Source organism: Python bivittatus, unplaced genomic scaffold, assembly GCF_059951505.1.
Source record: "Python bivittatus isolate LINGU-HERP-01145 unplaced genomic scaffold, Pbiv_v1 ctg000850_np1212, whole genome shotgun sequence".
NCBI lineage: Eukaryota > Metazoa > Chordata > Lepidosauria > Squamata > Pythonidae > Python > Python bivittatus.
The window spans coordinates 34,593,249-34,609,006 of NW_028277112.1; the positions used below are offsets into that span (position 1 = coordinate 34,593,249).

Sequence of the window (15,758 nt, forward strand, 5' to 3'; positions counted from 1 at the left end):
TTTGGGTAGATTTGTTGGATGATCCATCCAATTCTAGAGCTCAGAAACGGAAGTCTGTGCATTCCTTAAGAACTTGATTAATTCAGAGTGCTTCAGAAGAGCTAGGTGGGTTGTCAAAATCTGGACTACCAGTAGATGGCAGCCAAGAGATACTAAATGCTCTGATTTGTTGCTGCTGTTTAATAGTCATCTAGATTTTTGAGCCCCAGATGAGTTAGACCTACCAGATGCAGCTTTGGTATACTAATCAAACCTTAAGTATTTGTGGTGGTGGGAATTTTTATTACAATTCTATCCTCCTGTTTCCTCAGTGGTGCTGAATACAAACTAGCCAGCATCAGTGGCAAGCAAGCAGAAGTTAAAATACAGTCAGCTGGAATATGCGGAATATGGTCATTGTTATATTTATATAATGAGCGGGTTTTATAATTGATCCAAGTACGGGTGCTATAATTGTGTTGAATACAACTCATTGGAAAGAGCATTGAAAGGGATGAAGAGAACTTTTTTTCTTACTAGACAATTGGCTGGAATATATTGCTTTCCGTTACTAATCTACTGCAAGCATGGAACCATGGTTTTCAAACTATAATGGGTGGGCTTGTACATTATACTAAATAAAAAAACCCATTGTGCCTTTCTCTTAAATACAGTTTGCTGAGCTGTGGTTTAAATCAGCTACAATTGGCTAGGTTCATAAATCATGCTAAGCCAAAGCTAAGCTAAACATATGTTAATTACTGATCATTATTATGGCTTAATATTATGTGTGAACAGGGACACTATTAGATATTATGTCATCTTTGAATATTACTGATCAAATTATAAATGTGCAATTGGTTTCATTCTTGTTTTAATTTTTGGTTTCATTTTGTTTTAATTTTTAGTTTGTCGTGAATCACTTTATAGATAAAAAGAACTGAAATACTTTAAGGAATACTACAGACTTGTGTTTGTGCATGTGTATTGTGGAAACAGAACTGCTACTAACTCTTGTAATCTTTAAATAAGGGTAGATGAAGCAACTATGTGGAATGGTTTTTAAAGAACCTTACAACTCTTCTCCATGCCGGTCAGCAGTTCTTGAAGCACAGCTTCAAAAATGGATGAAGACCAACTCCAGGAACCCAGCTCCATCTGCTCCAGCATGCTTCAGGAAGATGCAGTCATTAAAAAAGATTCAGTTAACGACACTACAAAACATGGAGATACTTGCACATCTGTACTTCCTGAAGATTGCTGTTTACCTGTGGCTTCAAAACATCTGCTTGGGTCAAAAAGCAAACAGAAACCTTATCTTGGGGGACTGCCACCAGCATATTTGCTTCCTTACCTGGTTTTAATCAAGAATTGTGTTCATTTGCCATTTTCCACCATCAGGAAACGATGTCTCACAGGAGAGATACTGTGCAGGATAGACTCTTTAATGCTGAGGCGCAAAAAGAAGAAACCACCACTTGAACCAGCAAAAGAACAGACACTTCAAGGTTGACTATGTATTCAAATGCAATAAGAAATGAGTAAAGCACTCAGATTAATAAGATTAAATGAAAATATGGGATAATGATTTTAAAAACTTAGAATGAAAGTTGGCCTTTGAGCCAAAGCTTATTAATTTGGTAGTGGATCCCTTTGAAATTAGGGAGATCTCCTAAATACTGTGTTCAGAAGTGAGTTATAAGAGAGGTAAAAGATTAAACAGCCCCTGATGGGGATACTAGCTTTTTTGTAACGTGATGGAAGCTGGAGATAAATATTAATGTCAGAGGAACCAAGTCTGCCACAAATCAGAATTCCTGCTTAAAAGCTAGTAGTAAAATTCATAATTTCCTGAAGTCCATCTGTAGTTTGTGAATCTCTCATTCCAGATCTGCCTATCTTAGTCACTATACTATGAGCACTAGACTAAGAATTCTGGGAGTAGCTGTCCCAACACATCTGGAGGATGCCTTGCTCCAGAGCATTTACATGACCCATAGTTTCCAACCTGATTGTCTTCCATGTCTGGACTTCAGCTTCTAGAATTCTCAGAAATTGTCATGCTGGCTGGGAAATGTGTGGAAAGGGCCCAGATTAGATAGGCCCAAATTAAACTATCAGTTTCAATACACGTCAAGCTTTGTCTAAAGCTTAGTAGCTGAAACAGAGGTGGCATTAATTGGAGGACAGTGATGAATGTAGTCATTTAAGCTTGCTGTTGAACTTCCAGTTCCTTCAGTTCAAGTTACAGCAGTGGAAGTAGCCTCTTCCATAAGTGTGCATCTACAGATGCACATATATGCAGGACCTCTGCAGAAGGTTCCCTAGCCAGCATGGCTGGTGATGCCAAGTATTAGGAATTGTAGCTGTACAATATTTGGAAGACCAGTTTCCAGACCCTGATCTACAGGAACAGAATTGCATTACTAAGCTTGTTCTCTTTCTTTTGAATTCTCAAGGTCCTAGCAGCAATAGGCGTGTGGTGGGGTCTGGCATTCACAGTTCCCAGTCACATAATAAATGTTGCTGTATGATACACTGAGTGCTATTGCTTTTTTAATTTGTTTGCAGTCAAGAAGTAACATATTCACTATGATGTTTACATCTGATATTCTGTGCTTTCTCTCTCTTTTTAAAGAAACAAAATATGCAACTTTTGATGGCCTGGAGGACCTACAATGGAAATTATTCAAAGGTCTGTTAAAACGAAAGCCAAAAACAGTGGGACTTTGGAGGAAAGCAAATTACAGTAAGGGACCTGTCACAACCCTAATTCCGGAAGCAAAAGAATACATCCTTCCCCTACTACCTAAAGACTGGATAATTGATGAGTCCCTCGCATTTTCAAAAGAGATGGTTTTCTTCCTTTTACAAACTAATTAACATCTGTGAATGTGTAGCAGTCCCTGAAATTTGGGAGAGAATCTTTGTAAACAAGCAGTAAACAACACATTGTGCTGGATATATAGTGTGATGCTATTAAGTAATTTGCTTATAATAACTATATATAATATAATAACCATATTGGGCTATTGTGGTTTCCAGCAAACCAACCCTAATTTTTTGCTACAACAGCCTTTTATTATTTTTTGTTGATTTATAAAATCTCATGATCTGGTGTTCTCCAGATGGCTCTCATGTAGAATTCAGAAGTTGCAGTCCCCCTTCTCAGCCCCATTAGGTAGATCAGAGCAGGAAATCAACTCCACAGGAAAGCTAAAACTATTTATATTAAGACTGGCTATAAAAACCTTGCGAGTATGATTGTGCTATCCTCCCCACCTTATAATTCAATGGATTAGAGAGGTATCTGAGCCATTTCCAAACATAATCTGGATGTTCTGGACTTAAATACTGCTTTAGCCCCATTTGCCTAGGCAACAACACCTACATATTTCCATCAAGGTCATCTTCTTTACTCTCTACACCACCAGATCTAAAAAGTGCTGTATTGGGGAAGACTGATTTATAATCTTGCTACTTGATCCCAACTTCAGTACTTATCTCATTTTACTGATACAGATAGAAGTAAAGGCTATTCTGATTGCTGGATGCAGTGCAAACAACTTTACAGTCCTTTGTTTGGCAGATCTAAAAAGACTTGTTGAAAGAGCTAGAGAAGCAAGGCTTTTGGAATTCAATATAAAATCCATATTCTTGACTATGTCTATGATCTATGACGTTTTACGTCAGATTAGTAATAATCCCTATATATGTTGATCAATATTGTCTATTATAGACCTGTAAGTATATATGTATATAATATCACCTGTAATGGAAGGTATCTGCGAGGAGGAGACTGGTATGGGAGATCCAGGCTGTCAGGAGGGAGGCAGCGCATTCCAGAAAGGGGGACAAGGCAGGCGCTTTCTCAGTCCGCAGCAAGACTGTGAGAAGAAGAGGCTTAGACTAGCCCCTCCCTAGAGTATCACAGGGTATATCGACTAGTTGCTGTAGTGGACTAGAGTTAGTCTGGCGAGATTCTGTCTAGGTGTAAGCAAATAAAGGAACTGTACTGTACTGGACTGTTTCATCGTCGTTCTTGGGTTGAGCCTGACATCATTCTCGCCAGACTAACTCTACACTACAGCAACTAGTGGATATACCCCGTGATACTCTAGGGAGGGGCTAGTCTAAGCCTCTTCTTCTTCTTGCGGTCTTGCTGCGGACTGAGAAAGCGCCTGCCTTGTCCCCCTTTCTGGAATGCACTGCCTCCCTCCTGACAGCCTTGATCTCCCATACCAGTCTCCTCCTCACAGATACCTTCCATTACATCACCAATAAACTTAAGTGCTTAGCAGTGGTATACAGACACTATTATGAAGGTAACAATGAGGATAAAATTGGGAGTAGAACCATAGATACATCTTGCAGAAGAATGACCTGTAATTTAAGAAGAATATTCAGTGATGAGTATTTCGGGGTGAGAGAAAAACGGCTATTGCAAGGATGGGCCTGCGATATAAGGACTTGCTTAATGTGTGGTGAGGACCCAACATTATAGTTGGTAAAGCACCGCTTGGGGTTTAGTGTGTTATGTGATGCCAGTGAATTCTGGTTTATTCAATAAACCATAGTTATACCATACTTTATCATGATACCTAATCTCAGACTCTACTTGAGCATTGTATGTGTTGTCCTTAAAAAATAAGTGAAATTCTACATATGAATATGGATTTGTGGCTGTATATTATGTACAAATATACAAATATAGAGTCCCTGTTAATAATATTAACACGAGCTTATTGATAAATATATAACTGCTGCAGAACAACCTCTTATGCAAGATTTCTAAGTAGTATGCTTGGTTGAAATAGTATATACAATTTAGAAAGAAGAGCCATTTCTTTGACTTATCTGTATTCATGACAGCAAGTATAAGTCTTCTTAATATAGTATTAAATCTGAAGATTCAGCAGTTATTCTTTTCATGATCAAATATGGTTTAATGAGCATTTTTTAGTCTGTGTAGATATGTATTTTGTTTAGGAGAATTTGTCTTTTGAACTGTATTGTTGCCTGGCTTAATCACTGAACTTGCAAGCAAAAAATGTGAAGTTACAGTGGTACCTCGGTTCATGAAGTTAATTTGTTTCACGACTCTGGTCGCGAACTGAATTGGTCGCGAACCAAATCATATTTTCCCATAGGGTTCAATGTAAATACGGTTAATCCGTTTTGGCTCCTACCAATGTGGCCGCCAACCGATTTTGGTCGCCAACCGAATCAAATTTTCCTATAAGGTTCAGTGTAAATACGGTTAATCCGTTCTGAACCATATGTATTTTTTTTTAAACCACAAAAATATGAAAGTACAGTACAGTACAGTATGAAGAGAGAACACTAACCTTGCTTGAGGCGACTTCTGGCGTGGAGGACAGGAAAGTGGGTGGGGAGGCGGTTATTGTTTGGAGGGAGAGTCCCCCTCCAAAAGGACATTGGGGAGATCTCCTTCAGGGGTTTCCTCTCTTCTTTGTCTCTTAGCTGCAGGCTGAGTTTTGGCAAAAAATTTGTCTAATGTCACTTGTTTTTTCCTGCGCTGCATAACCCTCCAGAAGAGCCCTGTTTCATCGCAGTTGAACACTTGATGAGCGACGTATCCTTCCGCCTTCATGAATTCCGCGAATTCTTTCTTGTAGGTTTCTGCAGCAGTCTTGTCAGAACTGGAAGCCTCACCATGTCTTGTCACACTGTGGATGTCACTTCTCTTGTAGAATTTACCAAACCAGCCTCTGCTGGCTTTAAATTCTTAACTTCTTGTGCTTGTAGAGGGGTTTTTTTGCAGTAAATCACTATGCAATTTCCTGGCTTTTTCACAGATCATAGCTTCACTAACGCTATCACCTGCCAGCTGTTTCTCATTCAACCACACTAACAAAAGTTTTTCCACCTCTTCCAGCACTTGTGTCCTCTGCTTGGTTAACATCGTTACTCCTTTTGCCACATCAGTTCCTTTGATGGCATCTTTATTCTTCAAAATAGTCGAGATTGTCGACTTCGACATCTTGTACTCCGAGCCCAGATCAGTCACACAAATACCACGCTCATGCTTTTCTACAATTTCCTTCTTCAATTCAATGGTTATTTTCTTCAAAACCTTATTCTTACCAAGCTTGCTTTGCACTTTCTTTTTACCACCATGCTTGCTCTGCACTTTCTTTGGAGCCATGCTAAAAAGCACACCAAAAAGCTTCACAGCCAGTGTCTGTCTGCAACCGTGATCTCGCCTACAGGAAGCCACGACCACATGTCACAGCAGGGAGAATGGCTGCGGGTCATGTTCGTCACCTGATGCGGAGTTCGCGAACGGAAGCAAAATTTTGCGAACGGTGCTGGTCGCGAACCAAATTGTTCATGAACAGAAGTGTTTGTGAACCAAGGTACCACTGTACAAATATGAAGCATCTTAAGGAATAAAATGGTAGATGGTAGAAGAAATGCTATTTGGTAACATGCAACAGCAGTTAAAAAAAACAAAAAAACACCCATCTATCATGCCAGGGGGCAAAGTAAAACATATTTATTCAATATTAAACTGGCCAATAGATGGTAGCAGACATATAACTTTGCATAAAATCATTTGTTGGTCCACAGAGAAAAAAACATCTAAAATCCAAAGCAGGTTGATAGCTTTATTGGGATGAACAAAAATGATACAAAAGGGTGTGACTCTTTTGTGTCATTTCTGCTGTACTTAAAGCGAACCCTGTCAAGAATAAAAGGTCTTTAGCAATAAAATAATAAATAAAATAACAAAAGGAATTGATTCTTTTCACAGTTCTTATATTGCAGGCCCATCCTTGCTTACAGACAGCCATCCGAGCTAAAACAGCTCCTATCTAGCAACAATTACTGTGCTGTGACAGAGGAATTAAATGTGAACCATACCTAAATCGTTGCTTTGCAGAAATGTCAATATTGGAAAAACCAGGGACAGCATTGCAGTCCCTTTGGATACTATGACTATGCTTGAGGAAAGGAATTGCAAGCAGTGATATATATGCCAAATTTTGTGTGTGTATGTGTGTGTGTGTGTTGGAACTACCACTCCCAGAATTTCTAGTCTGTACATTGAAGCATTACCATCCCTGTATAGTGAAAAAAAAATGCTATTAATACTAAACTCTTTAGTAGACATCATGGCACTATCGGTGTACAGTATAAGAGATAGTAGCAGTTTGGCTGGGGTCTACTGCTTACACACGCATAAATGAAATTTTATGGGGTAGAAGATCCCTCTAAGAGAAAGCCTAAAGTGCAATTATACTGAATATGCTCAGAATGCACAGATAAAGGGTTGGGATGGCACAGTGGATGGGATGGGATGCATTGTCCCAGAAGAGGGCATGGCTGCCTTAGCTGGGCCTGTTGTTTGGGCATTTCAGATAACATTGTGCAGGTCTCAGTTTATTTTAAAGACTTACACCAAGCCTCAGTCCTGGCCTCATGGCCGTCCATCAAGCTTTGTAACAGAGCTAGAAGCTTCCTTGTAGGGAAGTGTCAGCCTTGCGAGGTAGTCCAGACAAAAAGTACTAGCTTTATCTTAATTGTAAGGCTACATTAACAGAATCTTGCAAGTCTGAAAGTACATCTCACCAACCTCCCTCACCTTTATAGTCTAAGAAACTAGGGTCCCTTCTGAGATGTTTGCCACACCCCCATTCCTTCTGCAGACTCAGTTGTCATTTGTCTGACCATTGTCTAGTCTGTGGTTCTTCATTCCCGCATACCATTACAGGAAGCCATGAGGGCAAATTGTGACATGTGGATGATCTGTCATAAGTTATCTGGAGGCTGAGTCATAGCAACTGGACTTCTTAGCTTTTTGGTTAACCTAACCTAACTAATCTAACCAAAAAGTTAAGTCCAGTTGCCATGACTCAACCTCCAGACTATTCCACCTGGGTGACTGAGAATCTTCATAAACATATGTCATAAGTTACTTGAAGTAGATTTCATGGTATCATTTGTACTGTGATATCATGACATATCATGCTTACATAATTATGATTTGTTATTGATACCCCTGAACAGATCAAAGAGGATCAGGAGCACATTTGCTATACCTAGTCCAGCATTGTAATCACTGACTGCCTCATTTTCGCCTGCCTTTGGTGTGTTAGGACAACAGCATAATGGCTGAGAAGGAAGGCATTTGGGACTGCTGTAGTCCCAATCCAATATAAATGCATCTAAAAGGCACCAAGCTTGTATGCACACGGTGATGAATTTTAAAAGCATGTACCAATGGATAATAAAGCTCTCTTGCCCAATTTCATTTGCTAGAAGCTGCTAGCTTTCAATTTTATACACTGTGAGATCAGAAAGAGTTTCTTGCATTTCTCAAGCTTCCTTGTAATCCTTGAAGTGATGTTTTTTCATCCCTTCCTTGAATAGGCAGAACAAGGCTCTCTTCTACTGTCACCTGGACTGCCCTCAGTGCTTCCTGTTGTTGGAATATTTCTATAGAAAATGAAACACTAACCTAAAAAAGGGAAATCAGGGGACTCTCTTGTTTTGAAATAATCATTTCAAAGAGACAATGGGCATATTCTTGGAACATGCCAACAAAGAAACCTCAGACTGTAAAAGCAGATGCACTGCCATTTTTAACCCCCTACCTGTGGGCTTCTCTTGATGTTTTTGATTTACCATGTTGTGTAAACACTTAACAGTTACTATCTTGAATCCCATTAATCTGATGCTGTGCCATAGGTTTGTTGTTGATTATAACATCCAGGTTTGCAGCTGAACAGCTGATAGCGTGGAAGGTTGGAGGTCTCTTCTTCTGGTATCCCTCTGGTCTTCATAGCTTGCCCCTACCTTGTGCTTTAGGTCAGTGGTTTGAAAGTTGCACTGTCTCCATCTATTCTCCAAGCAGCATATTACTTGGCATCCTGTATGAGAGGGAGTTCTTACAACCTGTGCTGCTTTTCTGGTAATTAAATGGTAAACATGAAAAAGAAATCTGTAATGCAACCTCCTGGCCATGTAGCTTGACGATGTGTAACTAGAGGTTTCCGACCTTTATGATCTCCTTGGGAGGTAGACCAATCTCACCAGAAACAAACAAAATCAAAATCATTTTTTAAAAGAAAAGGTAAAAGATAAACTGCAATAACTTTTTTAAAATCTTTAGATCAGTGTTTTTCAATGATAGCTAGGGAATTTGGGAGTTGAAGTCCACACACTATAAAGTTTCCAAGATTGAAAAACACTGCTTTAGATATTAAGATCCAAACCTTTCCTGTTAAAGGAGATAAATATAGAATTGCTTTGATCAGGTTCAGTGACTAAACAGAAAATCTATAAGGCGGTACAAAAAAAAAAATGCAAAAGAAATGTTCCAGGCAGTGGTGTCCATAGGGGGAAGTCCAGAAACAAGTAGGGGGCCCCAACTGTGTGATCAAAGCCCCATCCCTTTCTAATGTGTGTTGCATTTGCTTTTTGATCACACAGTCAAGGCTGCCATCTTGTCTTTCTTGACCTCCACCTATGGACACTCCAGGCTTGATACAAACAGGAAAAAAACAACAACCCTATTTTCAAAGGGATTAGAAATTAAATTGGATTTAACTTATTACATCATAAGATTCTACAGAAATGAATCATGAATACTGTACACACTTCCCTTGTATGCAAAAATAAAAGGAGGCTTTAGCATAGCAGAATTAAAAAGGATTCAATTCCATGCAATATTTCCAGCTAAATATTTGTACTTATTTTGTTCAGAGACAGTTTTCCAAAACCGATATCCCCTCTGTGTAATTATTCTTGGACATCCTGCTTCCTTGGGAATTCCAGTAAGTTAATTCTGAGGCTGCTGGAAAGTTGGAAAGAACATCATTTTTCTCAGCCTCAGTAGCCAACCTCTTCCATCTCCAGTTCTGTCTTCTGAGTTCTGCCCTTGTTTTAAAAAGGATTCAGATTTTCTGTCTTCAAGAGTAGAGAGGGTTGGGTATGTTCTTAATACTAAGCCTTCTTGCTCAGTGTGCTGTGTGAACATGGTTAATTTCCCCATGTAGAGAACTCCACCTGAGTTCAGGCTAACATTGGTCAACCTCCATATGCAAATGCTTATATGGTGGGTCCCCCCCCCCCACGCACAATTTGGAATAGTATGTGTGAAGTCCTTGCAATTTATATATTGGGTTGGTGCTTAATAAGATTCGTTGACTCAGCTATTGTAGCCTGCTGAATAAAGGCTAAACCATGGTTTAATTGTGCATCTTACTATATTATAAGGGACAAACAGGTTTTTAAAATGAGGTTGCTATTAATGAATTCTCCTGGGAGGAGGTATTTTTGGTGTAATTTTAACAAATCACAGTTCCTTAGCAAAAGACGGCAGTGTAGAAGGTCAAGAATGTGACTCATTTTTCACTACACTAAGCTTTAGGCTGTAAATTGTATGACACAACTGCTATGTCCATCCCACAACGTATACTAAGCCCTAACCTTTATAAAATATAGGTGTTAGTTTTACACAATACTGGTTTATTCAACAGACTGTGATTATGCAAATCCAGATATAGTCAAACTCCTACATCCTCTGTATTCCTGGAAACTACTGGCCTCCAGTGACCCAGGTGGTTTTACTGGCTCTGCCTCACTGCTTCCTTCTCCTCCTTGAATGACTAGCGTTTTCCTTGTTGCTATGTAAACATTCTTTTAAGTTAACAGACTTTTACTTGCAAGAAGCACTTGCTGAGTGCAACCTACTCTTTGCTCCTTCCTTTAGTCATATCTGTTCATTCCTTCACCTGGTAAGCCTTTCCTTGATTCTTCATCCTTGCTTGGTTTGGCTATGTATTTCTCTCTTTGCTCTTAATTTAAATGCCTGTAAAAATCTTATTTTTTGATCAGGTTTGCCTTCTCTCTTGTAAGCATTGGCACATCATGCTTTAATGGTTAATCAGACTGTAATCTGATTACAGAAATCCAGACTCTTGAAAAGATGCAATTAAATTTTATTCAGCAATACAGCAATTACAAACATATTACGAAGTCCAACACATTCACTCACAAAGCTCTGCTACAAGCTCAGTTACAATAAGTTGGTCCCAGGGTTAGAATTTACTTTTATATTGTGCCTTCAAATCAGTCTTGACTCTGGCGAGTCCCTGAACAACTCCACACAGTTTTCTTGGCAACATTTTCAGAAGTTGTTTGCTATTGCTTTCTTCTTAGGGCTAAGAGAGGGTGACCGGCCCAAAGTTACTGAACTAGTTTCATACCTAAGGCAGGAGTTGAGGTGGAACTCTCCTGCTTTCTAGCCTGCTGCCTTTAACCATTATACCAAACTGTCTCTCAAGGCTACAGTGGGTCACCCGGTCAAACACAATTTGTAATACAGTAATACAAGTGATAGTGACACAACTCCTTAAACTAAGCTATGGTTGGCTAGCTTGTTGCTCAGTGGCCACAAACACTAAAGTAATACAAGTGATAGTGACACAACTCCTTAAACTAAGCTATGGTTGGCTAGCTTGTCGCTCAGTGGCCACAAACACTAAATGATCAACCAACCAACACATTTTGGCATTGCATACTATATGACCCCAGTCCATGTGGTTGGTTTATTCATTTATAATTTAGCTAATCTAAAGCATGGCTGATGATGTAAGAGATTCACCCTCCCTATTTCAGTGTATTGTGTGAACACAGTGTTAATATGTTGCATTAATATGGCTTAATATGGGTTGCATTAATATGGCTTAATATGTTGCATTAACGCAACCCATATTGAGTCTTGATATCTTTGTGAAAGTCGTAGCTGGAAATGCTTTTGGCTCTTATCATTACAAAAAAATGGGGAATATTTAGCCCATATGGCTGTGAGTGAGTGAATGAATGAATGAATGAGACTATGCCAGATTCATTTTTCCATTCCTGTATTACAGGGTTCCTAAACCTTGGCAACTTTAAGACGGGTGGACTTCAACTCCCAGAATTCCCCAGCCAGCCTTGCTGGCTAGGGAATTCTGGGAGTTGAAGTCCACCCATCTTAAAGTTGCCAAGGTTGAGGAACCCTGCTGTATGAGAAGCTTGAGTGTTCTCTCTGGTACAATGCAGTTTTTATCAGTTTATCAAAAATCCCAGGTATGATCCTATATGTAGATATGTGCAATTATTTATGCTCTAGTAAACTCCTGTTTGGCTAACTGTGTTGGACAGCCTTTGAAGAATATGCAAAATGTAGCAGTAAACTGTTTTCACAGGGACCAGAAATTCTACATTACCTTTTCTGAGGAAAACTTAAAATGCTTGGAAGAATGCCTCAGAATCTCTTAACACCCTGAGACCTTGAGAGTTAATTTAACAACCCCTCACATATCTAGCTAACTGTGTCCTTAAATCTTCTACAGAGGATTTTCTCAGAGCATTCCCTCAATCAATATTATGTTCATCTGCCCCCATCCAATTACATGTGCCTCTTCCCAAAGAGAAATTCACATTGTGTCAGTGCTTTTCCTTTCTGGCAACAGGTTAATGCAGCATTAATTTTCTAGGTCTGTGCTTTTGTAATTGTATTACATACTGGCAGTTTTAATTCTTGTTTACATCTCGGCTTATTTTAGCAGCTAACTTTGTGATGTCTTTTATCAAGCTGCTATTGCATTGCAATCACTGGTTCTTGTATTTTCTTGTGTAGTGCTATAGTACTTTTTTATATCATTGTGAGTGCTTTAGATCTTGGAATTTTATTGTGTTTGAAAGAGTGACTGGCCCAAGGTCACCCAGCTGGCTTTGTGCCTAAAGTGGGACTAGAATTCTTGGTCTCCCGGTTTTTAGCCTGATGCCTTAACTGCTACATCAAACTGGCTCTCTAACTCTATCTTAAATCAGCATAATTTGTGATGCACAACACAGGTAATCCAAATAATATAGTAATTTCAGTAAACTAACATAAGATGAGAAGAATAATGTATGAGTCCTAATTAGTGAATTCACAAAAATTTACCAACATATCTAGGACAATTATTTTGAGGTATTAATGGCTTAGTTTGCATAATATGACATCTTGTTTAGTTCTTGCTTATTGTAATGTGTGAACCCACTGTGGATTATAAACCATGATTGATGATTCCTTCCCAGTTGGGTACCCTCAGCAAATATCTTACTGATCGGAGTTTTAATCCAACACACTTGGAGGACACCAAGATACTGAAGGTTTGCTATGGTTTAATGTGCTGTGTAAACCTACTCAATTATGGTTTATTTGACAAACTGTAATTAAACAATGATATATATCTATCTAGTCATTGTTTTAAACTGTTTCCATTCCCTTGGTCTCACTCCATGAGAAAATGGGCCATGTTTTCCATGCTCATGTCTATGTCCAGAAGTCCCTCAAGACCTGGTTATGTCACCCGGCCTGGGGGTCCCAGGGAACCGGAGACATGTTCAGATGGCTTAACAACTGAGATGGATATACTTTCCCTCTCTGCCTGGGGTTTGTATATTTTGTTTTTGATCATATTTAATCTTTAATACTGTTTTTTATATTTTTATAATGATTGTTTTATATATGTATTGTTTTTATCTGACTGTTGTACGCTGTGATGATACCTTTAACAGCATCAAACAACATCAGCCTATCCCAGGTCCTTAGGAAGGAAATGATAGGTGGATAAAAATGCTAAATCCAGTCTAAACATTTGGCTGACTGTGCAGCCAACCATAATAATGGAAGCTATATAAATAAAACCTGTTAAATTTAGAGGACCTCACTTGAGTTCTTAGCCCTGCAGCTAACAGTGCCTTAGCTGTATTTTTCCTGGTGTCACAGCCTGCATTAGAATGTTGTATGCCTTGGCGAAGTACAGTTAGTCAAACAATATAATGCCATTTCATTATAATAAAAATCTATAATCAGAAAAGATATGCCAAAAAGATCTAGGAAAAAATGCTTCCAGTTCTTATATGTTGAAGATACAGTTTCCAGGGCAATTATCTATGTGCCCCATGTGCAAAACTAGTATGAGGCCAAGAACAACAAACAAAAACCCAAATGGACTAATATTTGGAATCTAGTTGTGTAACAGTATTTTTGTTTAATTGCAGTATCTCAACTTAAAAAAAAAACAGCAAGACTGAGAATATACATTATAGAAGAATTACAGGCACTATTGGCAACAAGAACTTATGTTCTAAGTGAATAGCAATTATAAGGGATCTGTGGGGGAGAAAGCAAGGGGGTGTAGATGATGAAATGTATGTTATATGGCAACACAAACCATGTGACTTAACATACTTGTATCCAACTTCAAGTCTGAATGTCTAGGATTCACATCATGATGATGCTTTGTTATTTTACCAGTGTGGTTTATATCTGACATATATAGCATTTATATTTTTACAGTGAATTTTTGTACTAGGAGCAAGCAGCAGTATCTGGAGGGAGGGGGACAAGGGTCACTGCTGTGGAGTTACAATGCAAGCCATGCCCCTTTTCTACTTGCATTGTGATGCTGAACACACAGAAGCAGGAGAGGTTGCAGTGCTACCCTACTTTGTCATTCTGATGAAAGCAGCAAGTTATCGTGGACACCACTAGAAGCACGATTTCATATGGTTACTGAACTCAGTGCTTTGATTCTGCAAACGTTGGCAGTCATTCCAAAGGAATCTAATGATAAATTCTTAATTTGTTTATTTACTTAATTCCTACCACACTACTTTGTTTCATCAACAGCATCAAGGCGGCTGGCAGTGATAAAGAAATAAATGTAAATCGACATTAAAACCATTAAAATAAGGATTAAAAATAAACATTAGTATACATTAACAATTATTAATTATTGGCAAAATATATGCAGTTTTGTCATCCTAAATATTCAAAGAGTGGGGCCAAATGCATCTCCCTAAGGAATACATTTCACAGCCTAGAAGCTATGCAGGAGATGTCAAGCTTTTGGGGGTGAGGGAGCTTCAAAATGCCCTCTCTTGATAGTGTAAATCATCAATTCTCAAACATTTTGGTCTCAGGACTCCTTTACATTCTTAAAAGTGATTGAGGACTCCAAAGAGCTTTGACTTGTGTGGGTTATATCTATCAATATTTACTGTATTAGAAATTAAAACTAAGAAATTTTAAAGTATATATTTCACTTTGCAGACCCTCTGAAAGGGTCTCGAGGACCCCCAGGGATCCTCAGACTACACTTTGAGAACTGCTGGTGTAAATAGTTGGAGAAGTACAGAGAAGAAGAGGTGATTCCTCTGATAGTTAGATTTGGACTCTAAGCCTTTAAAAGCTTTAAAGATCAATATTAGTATCTTGTATTGTGCTCAGAAGGCAACTGGTAGCTCACTGTATTGTTATGTGGGAATGACCTTGGGAGACTGGGCAGAGACACTGCCAAGGAAACAGTCAGGTAAGAGACAGCATAGTCCATAGCTGGATAGTGGGCGGGGCAAGAGGCTCAGAAGAGACCCTCCCTAGTTTCTTGGGCTGTAAAGGAGAAGGGGGTGGTGGAGAGAATTGTACTTTCAGGCTTGCAAGATTCTGTCAATGTAGCTTTCAGTAACATAGAGTTAGCTCCTCGGGCTGTGATTCTTATCTGCTTTACACTGTGAGGCCAATAGAATCTTGGAAGTCCGAAAATACAATTCTCCCCCCACCTCCTCATCTCCTTTACAGCCCTAAGAAGACTCTTGCCCCACCCACTATTGGGCTGTGCTGTCCCTTATCTGACCATCCCTTGGCAGTATCTCTTTGCCCAGTCTCCCAAGAACTTTCCCACATACCATCACACTGGTTCAGGCATCATGTG

At 39.1% G+C, this 15,758-nt stretch overlaps 1 protein-coding gene across 1 annotated transcript in view; it reads left to right on the forward strand.

Moving 5' to 3' along the window:
- The window catches only part of GOLM1 (golgi membrane protein 1), a 47,657-nt gene that overhangs the window by 734 nt on the left and 31,165 nt on the right, over positions 1-15,758 (forward strand). Inside the window, exons 2-3 of the mRNA XM_088130288.1 lie at positions 1,017-1,487; positions 2,618-2,674. Coding sequence (XP_087986414.1) covers positions 1,103-1,487; positions 2,618-2,674 — 442 coding nt within the window. The 5' untranslated portion in view covers positions 1,017-1,102. The remainder of the gene's footprint in view (positions 1-1,016; positions 1,488-2,617; positions 2,675-15,758) is intronic.